This window comes from Mesoplodon bidens (genome assembly GCF_964165515.1).
Source record: "Mesoplodon bidens genome assembly, chromosome: X".
Taxonomy (NCBI): domain Eukaryota; kingdom Metazoa; phylum Chordata; class Mammalia; order Artiodactyla; family Ziphiidae; genus Mesoplodon; species Mesoplodon bidens.
The window spans coordinates 53,664,233-53,683,668 of NC_138163.1; the positions used below are offsets into that span (position 1 = coordinate 53,664,233).

The window sequence follows — 19,436 nt, forward strand, 5'->3', positions numbered from 1 at the left end:
CATCCTACAGATTATTAAGTAAGCCTGTGTTTGTTGAACTGCAGTTCCACATCCCCAACAGTAGTAGAACCTGAAACAAATTCAATGAGTCAATACCTGAAATTGTTTAATGAAGTAGGGTAGAATAGCTTTGGTTAGAGCTAAACAGTAAATATCAGATTGTATCCCAGGTAGGTAGGGTGAGTATTGTTTTGTGAAATTTGTATTTTACTTATATATGTATGTATGTTTGTATACCTTAAGTTGTGATGAAAAATAAATTTCTGATTGTGGGCTAAATTTTTTAAAAATTGAGAAACACTGCTTTGGACTCTGCTTCTCAAAGCACAATTTGTCCTTTTTATCCTGGTACCTCTAATGCCTAGCACAGTGCCTGTCAAGTAATAGGTTCTTAATAAATTTGTAAATGATGATAGCTGAGTTAGGCATTCTTGCCTCAGATCATTCCAGGTCTAGATAAATAACTGTGGACTCTATTTCTCTAGCAGGGTTTACTTGCAGTTCCAAATGAAACGCCATGTAGAAGGGTTTGTACCACAAATTTAACCCTATCTCATTTCATTAATGCATGCATGTTTTTTTTTTTCGTAAATATTATTATTTTTTATTAGTTTCTGCTTTATAACAAAGAATGCATGCATGTTTTTAAAGTGTGCAAATTTGCCACGATAAAATCACCAGAGGACTTTGTTGAAAATGTGAACTCCTTACCCCCACTTTGGATCCACTGAGTCGAGCGCTGGAATCTCCATTTTTAACAAGCTCCCTAGGTGATTCTGATTCACACTAAAAGCTAATGTCGGGCTTCCCTGGTGGCGCAGTGGTTGGGAGTCCGCCTGCCGATGCAGGGGACACGGGTTCGTTCCCCGGTCCAGGAGGATTGTTCCCCGGTCTGGGAGGATCCCACATGCCGTGAAGCAGCTGGGCCCGTGAGCCATGGCCACTGAGCCTGCGCTCCGAAATGGGAGAGGCCACAGTAGTGAGAGGCCCGCGTAAAAAAAATTAAAAAAAAAAAGCTAATGTCCACTGACTTATATATTCATTATGATTGCAGTTGTATTAAGTGTAAACCCTAAGGTGAGCAGAAGAGTTGCAATGTTTATTTGGTGGGTGTGGGGGAGAGCTGAGGACCTTTGTAAGGTATAAAAATTTGGGAGTAAGAATCCATAAAGGCAAGGATTAATATATCTACTGAAGAGAACCTGAAACTGTTTTTAGAGCAAATCATGACTATAAACAAAGGCAAATGGAACGCATCTCATAGGATGGTGTATTTCCTTCCTTAGATGCCATAACTATGACAGCTAAACAGTTCCATTGCTAAAGAAGACGCATGGGACCTCAAATGTCAAACCTTGCAAATCTGTAGTTTAGCACAGGGGGGGAAATGGATGCAATGTAGCAACAGCATTGAGGATATGCCTCACAGCCAAGAGCTGTCTCATACCCAGGGGTCTAAAGTGGCCAGATGCAAGCTCCAATTGCCTTCCCTCTTTATAAGAGCCCTGGAAATATGCACTTCTTTTGGAATAGGAACCACTGATGTGTTCACAGAGTATCTTAGAACCAGAGAGCACAAAATGGAGTCTCAGCCCAGGATTCTCTTGCAGTGATGGTTATGTAGGCATATTCTTGCTATGTTGTAGCTCTTCAACAGCAGAGCTCTTGGTGGGGATGTTCACCAAGACCAGGTGCAAATGATCAACCTTTTTGTTACCAATAAGCAAAGCTGACAGGCTGGTAAAAACCATCCAAACTCCTCGGACCAATGGTTCTAAAACAACACTCTTAGTATGTTTCATGCCTTTACCATGAGTCAGTAACTTACAGGTGCATTTCTTATTTTAGGAGACCAGCTTGGGCAAATCCCAGTCTTGCTGGAATTAACCCTCTAAAAACAATATGCCTTTTACCCTCCTCCTCACAGTATAATAACAGCTGAATAGGGGTACGCTTTCTCACTGCAGGCACAACTCCCAGTGAGTACTGCTAACATGACCCTCGCTAATTTGCTAGAAATCTCTCCATCTTCCCATTGGGATTCAGTCTCCACCCTCCTCCACCCTGCTCTACATCCCAGGGAATCTAACCTGTATTGATTACATCAAAGGGCTCCCTTGTCCTTTGGGAGTAAGTGGTGGACAATGTGGTCAGGAACTTTACTTCCCAGCTTGTTCCCTGTAGTGTCACCAGATGCTGACTGAGTCTCTTCTCTAAAGTTTCCTGGGGGGTTGCCCTCTCCAAATAGGCTCTGTATCTCAAGCTTTCAGTAACCCCTCTTTCCCTTTGTCCCTCAGGCCTAGATAATCCTACCTTTACTAGCCATGGAGTATTGCACTACCCCTGTGGTTCTCCGGTACCCTTCCCAAATCTTTGTATATTGTACATTTTTAAAAAGTCTCAAATTTTCTAATGCATATGGGCTCCCTCTTTCCTGTCATGCACTTCTCAGATACAGTAATAGATACTAGAAGTTACCCCAGAAATTGGGTTACTAATTTGAGGAGGGAAAAATAACCTCTTTGCACTGGTGGTTGGAAGAGTAGGGGGCAGGTGTTAGGAGAGGTTCCTTGGTACATGGCATGTAGTAGTATCACACTTACCCAACACCACATGTGGCATAGAATGAAGTATAGGTGGAATCCAAAGTTTGGGGAATCAAACTGCTGTGTCATTTAAGCACTGTGTCAAAAATCATTATCCAAAAGGTTGTGGAGCGTCCCATGTTCATCTGATGGTCCTAAAGAATATGCATAGGAAAAAGGAAATTGAAAGCTATATAATACAACAGAAAACACAGGTAGAGTGCCAGAAAGCCTGCATGGCATGTTTGAAGAAGTTCCTCATCTTAGGGATGGAAAAAAAGCTGAAGACCAAGCTCAGGTCCTCATACTGTCACTGAGTTCCACTGCCAATTAAATGCCCTACCTGCTATGGATTTTACAATAAGGTAAAGACACTAGTAGGGAAAGAGTGGAGCCCTGATATATGGGATACGGTATTTGTGCAGACATGCTCCAAGGCATTAAAAATCATTGGTGAGAGGGTCACGGACATCCTTGAAGATTTCTGTGGGCCTGTGCTCTGTAGGCTGGAGATGATGGAGAATGCTGCAGTGGAATTGGGCTACTTGATCTTAATGTGAATGAAGGGATCTCAGAGTGCTAGAGGTCAGGTGACAGTGCTTAATCATATGTGACAAGGTGAGTGCAACTACTACAATGAGCCACAGGGATAAAATGGTAATTAGAGGATGTTTGACCCACAGGGATCTGTGGTGATGGCTAATCAGAACATTCTTAAAAATGAAATAATTGGGCAGCCTATAGGATGCTGCCTGACATATTGAGGCAGAAAAAAATTCTAGGTCTGCTGTTTCCTAATTCGAGTTGCTGTAGTGGGGGTTTTCAACTTCTCATCCAACTGAGGGGAAGGCAGTTTACCTCTAAGGTAGGACCCAGCAGCCACTATACTATGAATCTTACATGAAATCTTTTCCCGTGGAACCTGCAGACACTTTTCAGGGTGACTGTGCCCTAGGGACATAGAAATACCAAGACCTCCTGGGAGTTACTAGCTAAAGGCTCTGAACTGGTGCTAATCTCTAGACTGAGGGAGAGAGAGAGGCAAAAGGATAGACAATACAGAAAAGATTGTGACAGTCTAATGGGATATGGTGAGGGAAAATCTAATGTATATACAACTGACCCTTGAACAACATGGGTTTGAACTGCTTGGTCCACTTATATGCGGAATTTTTCAAGAAATATACAAAAAATATGTGTGTAGAACATTGTGTGCAGTATTTATATTGAAGTGGATAGTGTATTCTTACATAGGCATAAGGTGACTGATAAAATTAATAATGTGTTAGTTTTCTTACTGTTTTATAACTCTGCTTTCAAAGAATTACATTACCATACAATATACCTCTTTCTGTCTCTCTCACAATTGGAGAAACTGTGTATCAGCCTATCATCATCACAGACAGGTGTTTTTCTTTAATGTAATAATGTTTCAGTGCTGTATTATGAATATGACTGTAATACTATATGCCATAAGAATTTTATAATGGTTCATTCATTAGTGCCTAGGCTAAGCTACCGTGAAGCAATGGTATTGATTATACTATCCTACTATAAGGCAATCATATTACTGCTTCTTTGTTATCAGTGCATGAATCCTTATACCTGTAAATAAATATGAAGTTCTTTTTCACATGATCTTTTCATTTTTGAAATCTAGTGTTAGTAATACATATAACAGCTACAGTGCTTTGCATCACATAAGACATTATTGATGTAGGCATTGACAGGCTATGTAAACAATGTAAACTTACAGTATTGATAAATACAATACAGTACTGTACATGTATTTTCTCTTCCTTATGATTTTCTTAATAACATTTTCTTTTCTCTAGCTTACTTTGTTGTAACAGTATATAACACATATAACACACAAAATATGTGTTAATCGACTCTTTATGTTATCAGTAAGGCTTCCATTCAACAGTAGACTATCAATAGTTAAGTTTTGAGGGAGCCAAAAGATGTACATGGATTTTCAACTGTGTAGGGGGTCAGCACCACTAAACCCTGCATTGTTCAAGGACCAAATGTATAATCAAAGTCTCAGAAGAAGAGGGGATGAAATACTATGAAGAAATAATGGAAGATTGACTTCTGGCATGGCAGCATGAGGAGCCCCACTGACCTGATCCCCAGTGAAAGTAGTAAAAATCGTATTTAAAAAAAAACGAAATCAACCATTAAAGGCCTTTGGAAATGGTCCTAAGGACAAACAGCACACGAAGAAATATCTGCTCAAGAAAATCTACACAAATTCAGTAAGAAAGCTAAAAGCCTCTAATATTTGAACCAAGACTGCTTCCTCCCCACTTTCCAAGTTCAGTGAGGTGGATACTCCATTCCAGACTGCCGTAGCCAAAACACAGGGCTCCCTTTCCCCCACATTCCAGCTGTGTGAGACACTGTCAGGTAATAAATGTCTTATTTTAAGCCACTAAATTTAAAGTAATTTGTTACATAGTAATAGAAAACTAATACAGATATTGACACTGAAAGTACCAGATACCTAAAAATGTGGAAGTGGCTTGGTAACTGGGCAGTGGGTGGAGGCTGGAAGAACTTTGAGGAACATTATTGCTTTGAACCACCTGTAAGTAAAAATATACACCTCATAGACCCTGCTAGCACAGGTCCAGAAGGATGTGAGGAGCCTGTTATTGGAAACTGGAGGCGTGAGATCCTCATATGCAGTAGCAGAATGATTAGTGAAATTATCTCCGACAGTTCACTGGAAAGCAGCACTTGTAAGTGATAAACTTGGACATTTAGCTGAAGAGATTCCCAAGCAAATTGCTGAGGTATGGTCTGGTTTCTTCTTACTATTTATATTAAAAAGTAGCAGGAGAGAGACAAATTGAGGGAATATCTGTTAAACAAAAAGAAAATAGGACTTGATGATTTGGGAAATTCCTATTCTATTCAAATGGCAAAATACACTAAAATTAAGAGATACCTTCTGAAAGAATGACATAGAGAAAAAGTTGAGTGTGTAACTAGTATAATCTTTTGCTGAAACCTTCAAAAGTTAAAAAAGTCAGGGTACTCAGTCACACAAAGCTCATTTTTCAGCAAAACCCGACAGCCTCTAGGAAGCTTAAGGGGTCTAGAGGTCAGAGACAAAGAAGTCAATAATTTGAAGTATGAGAATGATTTAATGTATCACTACTGGCTTGGTGATGGAGGCACCATGTGGTAAGGAATATGCACATCCTTTAGGAGCCTAAGGCATGCACACTCAGCCACCTCAGCAGGAGCCAAAGATAGAGAAACATGATCTCAGAGATAATTGTGTGTGTAGATTTTGTCCAGTGGAGTAAAACCCAGTGCAATTTATTCAAGAATTACAAGGTTCTTAAGAAAATTATATCAATGGAAATATTGTCAGCTTGGAATGAAAGAGATAGAAGAGCACAAAATGAAAGCAGAATATCTGAACCCCCAAATTTTTCTGGTGGGAAGCTGCCTGATAAAGCTACTTAACTGGGAACACATGCTACCTTTAATTAAAAAGGAAGGATGAATCAGAGGACAGAACCAAGAGCTCAGAATACAGAGCTAAGAGTCAAGAGTCCAGAGCCATAAGCACAGAGGGTGAGGCTAAGAGCCACAGAGGACTATTCTCAGGCCTTGAAATCTAATAATGGAAGTCCAGCTCTTTTGGGATAGTGACTCCTTTTTATCTTCCATTTTCCCCATTTTCATCTATAACTGTTATCTTGTGCCTCTCCCAACATTATATGTTGGGAGTTTTGTGGGCAGAAAATTTGTGTCTTTAGTTTCATAGGTCCACAGAGGAGAGGAATATCTTTAGGAACTGCACTTAACAAATTATGCCCAAGATTCTCATCCACATCTGGTTTAGATAATTTAGATGATGAGATTTTGACTTCTGAGCCAACACTGTAATGGAATGAGATTCTTGGGAACCTTGGGAGAAGGTGAATGTATTTTGCATTTGGGAAGGACATGAATCTTTGGGGATCAGAAGGCAGACTGTGGTAGGCATAATTTTAAGATGGCCTACCAAATTACCAGCCAATAGTGTATATATACCTTCTTCAAGTTATTCAGTCAAACACTAATCCATATATTTCTGTGAAGTCATCTTGTAGATGTAATTAGGGTCTCAAATCAGTTGGCCTTAACATAGGAAGATTATCTAGGTGGGCCTTACCTAATCATATCATCCCTTTAAATAAGTGGTCTAGAGTTAGAGACAGAAAAGTCAGAGATAAGAAGCATGAGAAAGAGTCAATGTGCTATTGCTGGCTTGAGAATAGAGTGAGTCTCATGGTAAAGAATGCAGGTAGCCTCTACAAACTGAAAACAGCCTTACCACCAGCAAAACAGTGTACGACCACAATCCTACAGCTGCAAGGAACTGAATTCTGAAAACAACATAAATGAACTTGGAATCAGATGTTTTCCCCAGAGTTACTAGAAGAGAACTTGGTTTGGCTGACATCTTGATGTTAACCTTGTGACACCCTGAGCAGAGAAAACACAACCATGGTGTGCCAGACTTCTGACCTACAGATGTGTGAGCTAATAAATGAGTGATCTGTTAAGCAGTTAAGTGTGTGGTAACTTGTTGTGCAAGAGTAAATGATTATATCTTGAGACATAAATATCTGTACCATCTGTGCCCTTTATGAGTGGCCATCTACAAACCTATTCCTCAGACTTCCTCATCATTAATTTTCCAATTTAATTATCTCCAAGTCCCTGACCAATCTTTCAATCATTGCACATGAACCAGAGTACATCCATACCTACCACCATGATGTCTTCACACAAAAATTCTACCCACTGGTATCATTTCTCTTTCCACTATTTTCTGAGTCATTCCTGAGTGGGGCTATAGTGCAGCAGACATCCATTTGCACCTACTGTCAACACACCAAGAAGATACATCCATGAACTGGACCACCGTTGTATCCCTCTTTTTCTAACTGGTCTTGAGGAACTCCCCATGAGACAATATATGTTTTGAGAGAGAGAGAATGAAATAACAAGAGTAGGTCTGTAATTTACTTGTGCCTTCTTTACTTACTCAGGCCCAGTCTTTTAATCAATTTGCAATTAATGGTAGAAAGTTGGTGCTCACACCAAACTTTGTTATTCAAAAGACTATACAGAAACAAGTTCATAGTGGATGTCTCATTTGCGCAGAAAATTAAAACCTCATGATCAGATGTTAAGTCTTTACCAAGGGCTGGTAGCAAGCTACAAGCAATTTTCAAACAGAGACTAGTTGCCAACAGAAGAAGGCATGTTGTTTTCTCTAAAACACTAGGGTGTGTATTGTAATTCTACTACTGGGGCTTTCTAAGTCTTCATAGACTCTGTCTAGCAGGAATACAATACAATCGGGTCTGCAGAGTCATGAAGCTGAAGTGTCAGAGAAACTTGCCCTACAGCCTGGACCTACTGTAGATCTTTTTCTTGCTCTGGGCACCACTCAGAACTGGAAATCATAGGGAGTTCAAGCACAAAACCAACATGATATATGTTGTCTCTAAAGCCCGAGGCCTTGATTCCCCCATGCTAAGTGGAGAAAGACCATCTGCTGGTAGCTCAGCTGCTATCCCTCCAGGACAGCCCCTCACCCCTGGCCTCCCACCCTGGCAGGCATGCTTCTGTTCTTTTGTGAGGCTATGCTCCTGTGGCAACACAGAGCCCTTCACTGGGCCCTTTTACAGCACAGATTCCACAGTTGTTTAGTTTCACTTTGCAGAACCTGTCTTCTGGGCTTAAGAAATTCCACTTTCTCCAGCCCAGGAGCTCTCCTTGGTGCTGCTGAGTGTATATTTCTTTTACTAATGACAGCTCTAGCTGTGAATTTCAGTAGTTCCTATCCAGCCTGTGAAGCCCATGGCTTGCAGATCATTTTGGAATTGTAAGTAACCCCTGTTCGACAACTGAAGTTATTTTTCCAAGGTTATTTGTGTAGACAGAGGCTAAACTTGGAGAAAATTTTGAGTTCCTAAATTAGTCATTATTATTTACACTTTAAATAAGTACCTACTATTTGTCAGGTACTGTGCTGGGCACTAGGGATACAAGTATGAAATGGACTGGATATTCTTTGCAATGCAAAGAGTCCAGTGCCAAGTTTCTCAATTTTTTAAAAACCACAGCCCACAGTCAGAAATATACTTTTCATCACAACTCATGGTGCATGTACATACATACATAACTGAAACATAAATTTCACAAAACAATATTCACCCTACCTTCAATTTGATATTTACATTTGACTCTAATCACCTTTATTCTAGTTCATTAAAAAATTACAAGTCCTGACCCAGTGAATTAATTTCAAGACCTACTAATGCATGGGGGGAGGGGTAACTGCAGATTGACAAACATGGGTCTGTTTAATAATCTATGATGTGTATCTTATATGGGGCATATACTTATCCTTTCAGGCACATCCTTCATGTGAAGGTGGGAGTGGGGAGCCTAAAAAGAGTCTCCCTCTAATCCAGTGCTTCTCAAACTTCAATGTGCATAGAAATCATCTGGGGATCTTGTTAAAATGAAGATTCCAACTCAGTAGGTCTGAGTAGGGCCTGGGACTCTGCATTTCTAATTAGCTCGCAGGTTATGCTGATGCAGCTGGTGTATTCACCACATATTCACTGATAAGGATCTAAAAATCAAATATGTTGATGGGTCTGCTGAACTGCTAATGCAGGGCCTGACAAGAGTTTCCTGGGAGAGAATTCAACCCAGGAAAGAGAGACTTCAGGTGAGATATTAACCTGTGAGAATAGCACAGTTTCTACCATGCAGGTATTTCCCCCCTGGTCTAACCTGCAACATCTGAATTTGGTAAGAAGGATGCTTATGTATGCAAAAACACGCAAACCAACAAAATACACATAAATGATCATTTTGCTTAAAGAGTCTGAAAGGTACTAGTCTCAAGTAGCACTAGGGGGATACTCACAGGTAACAGGGTAACCGTTAACTCTAAAGTGAAGAGAGGGCTTTATCCACACTTCTATAGAGGTCAAGTGTAGGTGGGCGCTGACTCCAGAGAAATTGATATGGCTTTGGCACCTTACACCCTCCAGCTCATTACACAGTATCAGTAATGAGTACAGGACCCAGGAGAAGAGGCACAGTGCCCAGCAGACATGGCAGTATCCCAGAGAGAGTGGCACCTATCTCTCAGCTGCCTGAACTTGTTCCTGGACACAAGTGAGACCTCCCTCGGTTTTCCTCTAAGAGTCTGATTCCATCTACATACCTGCTACTGCATGAAAGTGGTATGGGAGCCATTCCTCCCCCAGGTATCTGGTGGGGGCTAGGTCACAACACATCTCATATATTCAGTACCTCATTTGATCCACTTGGTAGTCCCATGAGGCAAATATTATCTCTATTTTACAGATGACAACACTGACCCTTACAACAGTGTGTCTGTTATAACTGCCAAGTTGATTCCTCTAGCTCTGGGTACCAGAGTTAATATGAGTTTTACCTATTATTGTACATTCTAACAATAGGAATATTGTGTCTTCATTGCTCTCAAAAACTCACTGAACAGTCCAATCACTTATCATGTATTGTTTTCTGGTCTTAGTTTTTTTTTTTTTTCCCCCAGTAAATTTATTTATTTATTTATTTATTTTTGGCTCCGTTGGGTCTTTGTTGCTGCACGCAGGCTTTCTCTAGTTGCAGCGAGCAGGGGTTACTCTTCTTTGCGGCATGCAGGCTTCTCATTGCAGTGGCTTCTCTTGTGGAGCATGGGCTCTAGGCATGCAGGCTTCAGTAGTTGTGGATCGCAGGTTCTAGAGCACAGGCTCAGTAGTTCTGGCGCATGGGCTTTGTTGCTCCACGGCATGTGGGATCTTCCCAGACCAAGGATTGAACCTGTGTCCCCTGCATTGGCAGGTGGATTCTTAACCACTGTGCCACCAGGGAGTCCCTTAGTTTTATTTTAATGACTAACATAATGCATATAATTTAGGAAAAAGCAGAGATGAGTGAGCAAAGAAAAGAAAGATAAAGAATCACACATGGTGGGAGCCATAGGACGGTAAAGGACTCAGAGAAAGGATAGCAGTGCCCATTGACATGGTTACTACTAGGAGAAGACATGGGGATGGGCACATCTGCAGAGGAATGGCGTGGAGGTACCATCAGGTGACTGGACTTATTTTTGAGTGCAGATGTGACCTATTTTTGGCTACTATGCAAGAAAAAAGCATCACTTAATTTTTAGTTTTTTCTGTGCACAGATGCATTACACAAACATTTATACTTTTACAAAAATGGTTTGATACTATATATTCGATTCAGAAAACTTTTTTCTTTATTGTTGTTTTACAGTGTACCATGAACATCTCTTCCATGCACGTGGGTGAAAATCCCCTACTGAAACACAGAGAGCACTGTAGTTGGATCAAAAGGCTGCTGGTAATGACAGTGACACCTAAAGCAAAGTATCAGCTTAAGGTTAAAGCACATAGCCTGGCAAATGCCTGCCAGGGAAAGCAGGGTCAGCGATATTCTCATCAGAGAAATCAGAATTGAAGGCCAAAGGCATTAAAGATATGGGATATCATGTAAGCCCCTCTGGCCCCTACCTCCGCCCCTCATTCCCCTGACACCTCGTTGCCCCCTTGGGGTGAATGGATCCTGTACATCTGTTTGCATCCAATGAAAACCACCCATTTTCTGTCTTTTCCTTAGCTCTTCCTGAGCCCTTGACATATCTGCACATTCTCTCATCATCTCCTCACTGCCCAGGTGCCTTTCCTGTAAGTTGTCCTGATAGTCCTTCGGGGAATCGTCCGTCCCCCTGTCCGTTTTTCTTTTTGCTTTCCGGGGCACATAGTCTTCAGAGGGGCGGTTTTTGGCAGCCCGCGGCTGACTCTCTGGCTTTGCCTGGGATTCCAGCTTGCCCTCACCGTGTGGTTTTCCCTCAGCTTCAGACTTGCCCTGCTTTTCTCGCTTCCCCTCGTCTTCCGGTTGTCCCTCATTCTGGAGCTCTCCCTCGTGTTCTGACTTCCCCTCCACTTCTGGCTTTTCTTCCTCATCTGACTTTCCTTCATTTTCAGGCTCTACTTCATCTTCTGTCTTTCCCTTGCCTTCCAGCTTTCCTTCATTTTCATTGCAGAGTTTTTCCATGTTGAGATGTCCCCTCGTTTTCCTGTCCTGGGGGATGGGATGGGGTGGGGTGGGGAGAGCGACAAGAGGAGACAAGGAGACTGAGGGCTTTGGGCGTGGAATGTAGGTCCGGATAGTACTGGCATCTCACCCTTGTCAGCGTTCCTCTGACCTGGCCCAGCCTAGTGAGCCTTCTGGCCACCCTTTACCCCACCATTCCTCCTGCACTGAGAGCCAACCATTTCCCTGGCAGGCCTTGCCACCTTGTACCATCCTTCAGCGTGGCAGAAAGTGTGTATATTACATACGGTGGGGGGATGGGCAGTGGGGCCCTCAAATTCTGCCCAAGCTGTGCCCTCCACATCCGGTCCCCAGCCCTGTGCCTGTCCAGTGCCTCTCCCTCCTTTCGCTGACCTGCAGGGATTCTGGACAGGTTCCTCCTCCTTTACTAGTCTTGCAGAGTGCTGGGAACAGACATGCAGACCTGTAGACAGACAGGAGACAGAGAGGGGCTGCAGGGTCAGTGGACTGAAGTCCCTTTCCCAAATCCGGGCCCTCCACATCCAACGGTTCCCCCCACCCCGATCTCCCCTGACCCCGCACCTCAGTCGCCAAATCTTTTTGTCAGGCCTCAGGATCAGACCAGGATGCTTTACAAACTGTTTGGGTCGCTGGGACCCCTCCCCGGCAGGCAACCCGCCCCGCCCCCACCCCTTTACGCGGAGATCAATATTTCCTCATAGGGGCAGATGGTGAGAAGGGGGTTATTTCCAGAATTTGTCTACGTTTCACGGTCGCACTGCTTCCCCCCGTCCCCCCGACCCCATTTCAGGCTCGAAAATGGATGGAGGGCGCAGAGGAGGGGCGTCGAAGAGGCGGCAGGGCCGGTTGCAGGGTCCTCCCTCCCCACCTGCCCACGCCGCGCCCCGTGCCCCTCCTCACCCATCTCGGGACCCCTTCCCCTCTCCCCGCTGCTCCCGGATCCTAGTCCCATCCGCTTCCACCCCCACCCGGGCCGCCAGCAGCGCCCACCTTCACACTGACCTGCAGCGCCCGGGCCGGGCCTGCGCCTCCTCTAGCTCGCCTAAGCCCGCTCGCCCCTCGCCCGCCACCCGGGCGGCTCCGGGAGCTGGTTCCGCGCGGGCAACGGGAGCTACGGCGCCGGGACCAGATTGCAGGGTGCCCGGCCAGTCACGTGAGCGCCACGTCACCAGAGCTCGGTCTCCCCCCCCCATCCCAGAGGGACTGGACAGCTGAGGACTGTGTGGGGGCGGGGTGGTTGGAGAAGGAGGAGTTACCGACAGAGCAGGTGGGGGGAGGCTTCCTGACTGCAGGTGCTTTACCTGGCGCCTCTCAGGTCCTTGCTCAGCATCCCTCTGAGATGCCCTTCATCCCCAGTTGTGACAGCTGATCACAGGGAGGGTACCCGACTTCTCCAAGAGCGCTCCACACGGAGCCCCACAGCTCGCTTTCAAGACCAACTCTGCCTGACTCCAGAGCCCTGGTGGTGGTGCCGGCCAGGAAGCTGCGCTGCCACCTTGAGTAGCAGCTATGTCCTGAGCCTCTGCTCTTCTCCGGTCCATGTTTTCTCTCTCCCTGGCTGATCTCTGTTCATTTCCCTCTTAACACAGATGATTTCCAAATCTACATATCCAGGTTATTCCCTCCCCTGAGTCTCAGACCTTCTTTGCCAACTGTCTATTGGACACCACCGCCTGAATGTCCCTGAGGGACCTCAAAATCTATAACCCCAAACTGATTTTACCAACTTCCTTCTCGCCTTCTCTGTTCACTTCTCTCCACACTGGAAACTTGCACTCCAACGTTTAACCTATTCTCATCTAGAGAGAATGTCAGACTGCTAAAAAGTTAAAAAAGAAAAAAGAAAAAAAGGTTGCATTAAAACATTTAAGCCAGGAGGGAAGGGATGTGGGAACAGATGTGTATGTATGACTGATTCACTTTGTTATAAAGCAGAAACTAATTAAAAATAAAATAAAATAAAATAAAATGCCCTAAAAAAACATTTAAGCCAGGTTACACTTGCATATCCCGATAATGGGGAGCTCACTACCTCTTAGAGTTCTGTACAATCATCCTTTGACTGAGTTAAACCTGTTTCCTTAGTATTTCCATCCCAATTTTACCCTCCAAGAAAAAAAGAAAGAAAGAACTTGTGTAGACCATTCATGTTACTGAGGATAGCCTTTCGTAAATTGAGAGCATCTCTTCTGGGATGGAACAGCAAATCCCTCCACAGCTCTACCCTCAATTCCTCACCTGTGTGAGTAGCCCACACAATTTCAGACATCAAGTCATGCAACATATCACAGAATGGGTGGGATGTACTTTTAGCATGTCAGTGAAGTCAGCTGTATATAGTGCCTGGCAAAGTGTAGGCTCCCTCTGCTTTTGTGGTCACTGTTATTATTATTTTCATTGTTATTGTTATTAGGAATAGTACTGTTGTATTTTTTAATAGTGTTGTATTATTAAAGCTTCTTTTGCTTGAACATCAAAAAAAATTTAAAAATATGGACCACAGATGCACAGATGCATCGTGTAACCCATGTTTGTCCCTCTTCCTTCTCTTCCATTCCCTTTCTTTTTTTTTTCCTCTTTCACATTTGTGAAACCACCACCCAACCCAAGACTAGAAAACTGCCAATAGTGTAGCTTCTACAGTGTTGTCACAGACACACACACAAACACACACAGGGTATACGTGTTTCTGAGTGTTCATATGTGTAACTATGGGACACCACCATTTCTATTTTGATTTGCAAAATACCACATCTTGCTTACACAATTATTATTTACATGTGTGACACAACCAATTCTGATTATATTTCTGATGCATGTGTTTCTTAATTTAGTAAAGCATTTATCTTCCTGCAACATTTTGTTCCACCAAAATGTGTATTCTCGTTAACACATTAACACCACATAACAAGTAATTTTATCCTCAAAGTTGAATTTATTAACTGAATTCACAATGCCATTAATAACAAGGCTACATGTTTCTCTTTCATCAATAATACAAAAAATGCATTATTATTGTATTATTATTCCATTAATTTGATGAAAGTAATATCAAATCACTGTTGCTAGTAACTGATTTTCTTTGTAATCATCTGTTGATGCTGATTTTAAACTATCATCAATAATTCTTTCCTAAGTTCTTTTGCTAACAGAGCCAACATATTAAGAGCTATCGCTTCTACTTTTGAACATGCACACAAAAACTTGGGATTCAAAATTTGAATAATTAAATTAGAAGAAAAATAATTTCTTCTAAATTAGTAGTTCTGTTCATAGAATGAGAAGTCAACACAACTTCTGCATCTGTATGTACTCAATTGACATATTCTTTTTAAAATAACTACTACCTTCTGAAGTAGATGCGAATGTTTCTTTAGCAGGTTTGTAGATTTGGGTTTTCTTGAGGTCAATAATATCACCACAGTCCCCTTGGTGCATAGTAAATGTCAGCAAACATTTTGTGGGAGTTAAATGTTTATCACCAAAGAAAACAGAATTTGTTACTTAATTTTTCATTCAATCTTGTTCAAAGATTGAAGAAACCATTTCCAACAATAAAATAAATATAGATGTAGATTTACACTGCATAATAAATGACAAAACCACTGTACCAAGGATGTTCAAGCTCCATGGCAGCACAGCTCAGCTTTTACTTCCCTCACATATTTCTCATACATTTTCATGCATTTTAAATGTCCTTGGCATGGTCATGGCCCAACTAGCTAATCACATATAACCAGTAGAGGTAGCAGCATCAAATGCTTTTGTCACTACCACTCAAGACAAAGAGGGGCTCGCTCTCTAGCTGCTTCTGTGTGAGTTTACTTCATTTTAACAGTGAATACCCTGTATGTTGTCCTTGAAAGGGATGTGTTAATTATGTTGAATTAGAAAAGAGACTTTGCAAATGTGATTAAGTTAAGAATTTTGAGACAAGAAAAGTATCCCGGATTATCCAGGTAGGCCTTAAATACGATTACAAGTGTCCTTATAAGGGGGAGATAGAGGGATATTTTACTACAGAAGAAGGCAATGTGACAACTGAAGCAAGGTGCTAAATTGCTGGCTTCAAAGATGGAGTAAGGAGCCATGAGCCAAGGGATGCAAGGAATGCAGCTCTATAAACTAGAAAAGGCAAGAAAATGGATTCTCCTCTAGAGCCTCCAGAGGGAACACAGCCCTGCCAATACACTTGATCTTAGCCCAGTAAAACTGATTTTGAGCTTTTGACTTCCGCAGCTGTAAGATAATAAATGTGTATTGTTTTAAGCCTTCAAGTTTGTGGTTATTTTTTTACAGCAACATTAGGAAACTAATACAAGTAAACAAGGTCTACTAAACCTATTCTGGCTGACTTTTGTAACAAGAAAGAACAACTTACTCTATCCTGAAACTATTTTAGCTCTTACCTTTGTATTCTGCTGTTAGTTGCCTTTGCTTAGTCATGCTAGCTCTGCACATAACCACATTAATCATTGAAGGAATTTTGCCTGCAACTTGGGGTGTAGGTGATAGCTCCCTTTTGAAAAAACTCTACCTCCCCCCAAGGTGATAAGAAACAAGAACAAGAAAAATTAACGTTTGTCTTATCTAGTTCTGCAGGAACTTCTTGACCAGACCTGATTAACTTCAATGTGAGTCAACCAACCAAGAACAAAGAAGTTTCATAACCTCCCTCAGACCACCACCCATGCACAGCTGCTTAAGGCTATTCCTCACCACCTGACCTCACCTCCTCCTGCTTCTCCTTTTGCTAACATAAAAGAAGCTTGAATTCTACCCCAAATTATCATGGTTCTTTGGGACATTAGTCTGCCATCTTCTCAGTTTGCTGGCTTTCCGAATAAAGTCGATTTTCCCTGCCCCAACACCTTGTCTCTCGATTTATTGGCCTGACTTGTGGCAAGTGGTGTGAGCTTGGACTCAGTAACACTTTAATGGAAATATCAGCAATAATAATACATTGTTTAACAATGAAGATTTTTGGACAAATGTTAAACTATATGGGATGCCAGGTCAACAGGCAACCCTTCTGTTCAGGGCAGATCAGGAAGTATTTTTATCCTAGAGAGTAGGTAGTTCATGTGAAGCCACAAGCCCCACTGCCTGGCACATAGCAAGTGTTCAATTGGGGGTGAGTTTTCTTAGTTTCCTAAATTAGAAAAACCATGCCTTTTTAAAACCTATTTTTAGACAATTGTAGATTTACAGGTACTTGTAAGAGACAATAGAGAGAGATGTCTTATGCCCCTTACCCATTTTCCCTCAATGGTAACTTGTGTAGGTACAATAAAATATCACAAACAGAAAACTGACATTGATATGATGAAATAAAATTCATAGTTTAAGGTAAGACAAGAAAAATTTAAACATAAAAATTTTTCTCCACTTCTTTGGTCCCCCTCCCTCTCCTCTAGTGTGCATTGTGCATCTGCATTATGCATTGACCACACCTCCCCAACAGCAGAAATACCTGCTCAACCACAAAGGACAATTTTTCTTTTTCTGATGCCAGCCATGTAACTCCTTAGAAGATAACATTCCTTTCTTAATCATGTAAGGGGTCACGATGACCCACCATTCACCTTGTACATACAAACATCTTTGGTGAACTTTATGTACAATGCCAATATATCACTTCCCTTAAAGATAGTGACTGGTGAAGAATAGGCTGGTCATATGACCTGGGGAGATACTGGGTGCCCCACTTAATGGAAGGTCTTAGCTTAAACACTTACTTATGACCTTACTAATGTTACTATGTATATTATTTGTATTCTGCCTATTTTATGATTTTTTTTTCTTGCATTACCAAATGTGTGACTGAGCCTCCAATAAAAATAATGAAGACTAGGAGACTTGAAACAATTGACCAAATATGTAATTCTATATGAGAGTAATGATTGTAATAGTGTAACTCTAGATACATGAAGAAGCAACAAGAGGGAATCTTTTCCTGGACCATAACAAACTAGTAAGACATGCGGTCTAGAGAGTTTTAGCTACTGTTAATAGGGCTTAGTCCAGTAATAGCACATTGAGTGGCTTGTCAACGAAATCCTGGAGTGACCTGGGAATGAGCATTTCTAACACCATGGGACAAAATGGTCATGAAATGTCTCCCAACCCTTGGTCATATTTATGACTATGAGGGAGCTGTGCCAACTAAAGAAGGTTGCTTACCATGAGGCTCTACAAGTCTCTGACCTTCAACACACCCTGAAAGGAGTTCGGGGTGGAGATCAGGAATGAGGCACTCTGTGCTCTGGGAAAAGTGGCAGAACTGGCCTTCAGAGAGCTAGATATTTTCAGGAGAAAAATTTTATGAATCCAGTTTCTTGCATCTTCTCATACTTAGAAAAGCACTAAAACCATTAACTAAGATATCTGTCCCTTGCGAATAACAGTAACCTTCTACCAAGATGTGTGCTTGATTGTACATACCTCTTCTCTAAAATCACATATATACTGGTCTCCCCTTTTACCTCTTTGGAACAGTACCCAGTGCTTTCTGAAAGACTGTCTCCTGGGTTGTAATCCTCAGGTTGGCTTGAATTAATTTTCCATTTCTTTCTTAGATTGACTGTTGATTAATTTTTTTGTCAACAGATATAACCCACCAACCTTATTCAGATTTCACCATTTTACATGCACTCATTTCTGTGTGAGTGTGTGTATTTAGTTATATGACATTTTATCATATGTGCTTTCCCATATGGGATCTCATAAACCCCTACATCTATCTGGGATGTTATCCAAAAAACAACCAGCACAGGGGAGATTACTTACCCAAGACCCTATGGTGTGCCTGGCCCCCAGTGTTCTATTGCAATGCTCCACTGCAAAGCCTCTTCTTTATGGATCACATTGCACAAATTATTCTTGAGAAAATAACATAGAATTAAAAAGTAGGATGGGGAAATATATGAAATAAAATGGGATGGCGTGATGGTTTTCTTTTGCAAACCCTACGGAACTGGCCCAGTGATTGTTTTTCTTTTTTCTAAATTATCAGAGAGATCACATCCATACATAGAAATGACACTTAAGTTAATACTTAATGGAAACTTGTACATTTTCTTAATTAACATTTCCACATGATTAACATGTAATCATGCTATTTGGATGATGTCAAAGGAGTTTTCTTTAAAGGAAGGATGGATGTGAGAAAGGAAGGGAACTAACGTCTGTTGAGTACCAAATAACTGTATGCTGTGTATGACACTTTAAATATTTTGCTTTTTTGTTTCTCACATTAATTGTCTGATATAGATAAAATTATTCCCATTTTACAAATGGGAAGAAGAAAACTCAGAAACATCAGGCAATTTTTAAACATCTTCCCACAGGTATAGTGATCACAGAAAAAAACTAACTCTGAGCCAGTAGTTCTCCTCAAATAACACACTGAATCCTTTTTATTTTGTGGTCATGCGGGACTTTGGGATAAGTGTTTTGAAATGTGTATGTTCTTTTTTTGGTGTGTGTGGCTGCGTTGGGTCTTCGTTACTGCATGCAGGCTTTGTCTAGTTGTGGCGAGTGGGAGCTACTCTTCTTTGCAGTGCATGGCCTTCCCACTGCGGTAGCTTCTCTTGTTGCAGAGCATGGGCTCTAGGCACACAGGCTTTAGTAGTTGTGGCTCACGGGCTCTAGAGCACATGCTCAGTAGTTGTGGTGCATGGG

At 41.8% G+C, this 19,436-nt stretch overlaps 1 protein-coding gene across 1 annotated transcript; it reads right to left on the reverse strand.

Moving 5' to 3' along the window:
- Window positions 1-11,147: 11,147 nt before the first annotated feature.
- On the reverse strand, window positions 11,148-13,083 carry LOC308608904 (uncharacterized protein; the record flags this gene model as incomplete). Its single annotated transcript, XM_081222251.1, has 3 exons — window positions 11,148-11,759; window positions 12,126-12,195; window positions 13,055-13,083. 3 exons carry the CDS (start codon window positions 13,081-13,083, stop codon window positions 11,148-11,150), a joined length of 711 nt encoding a protein of 236 aa, XP_081078377.1.
- Window positions 13,084-19,436: the final 6,353 nt, after the last annotated feature.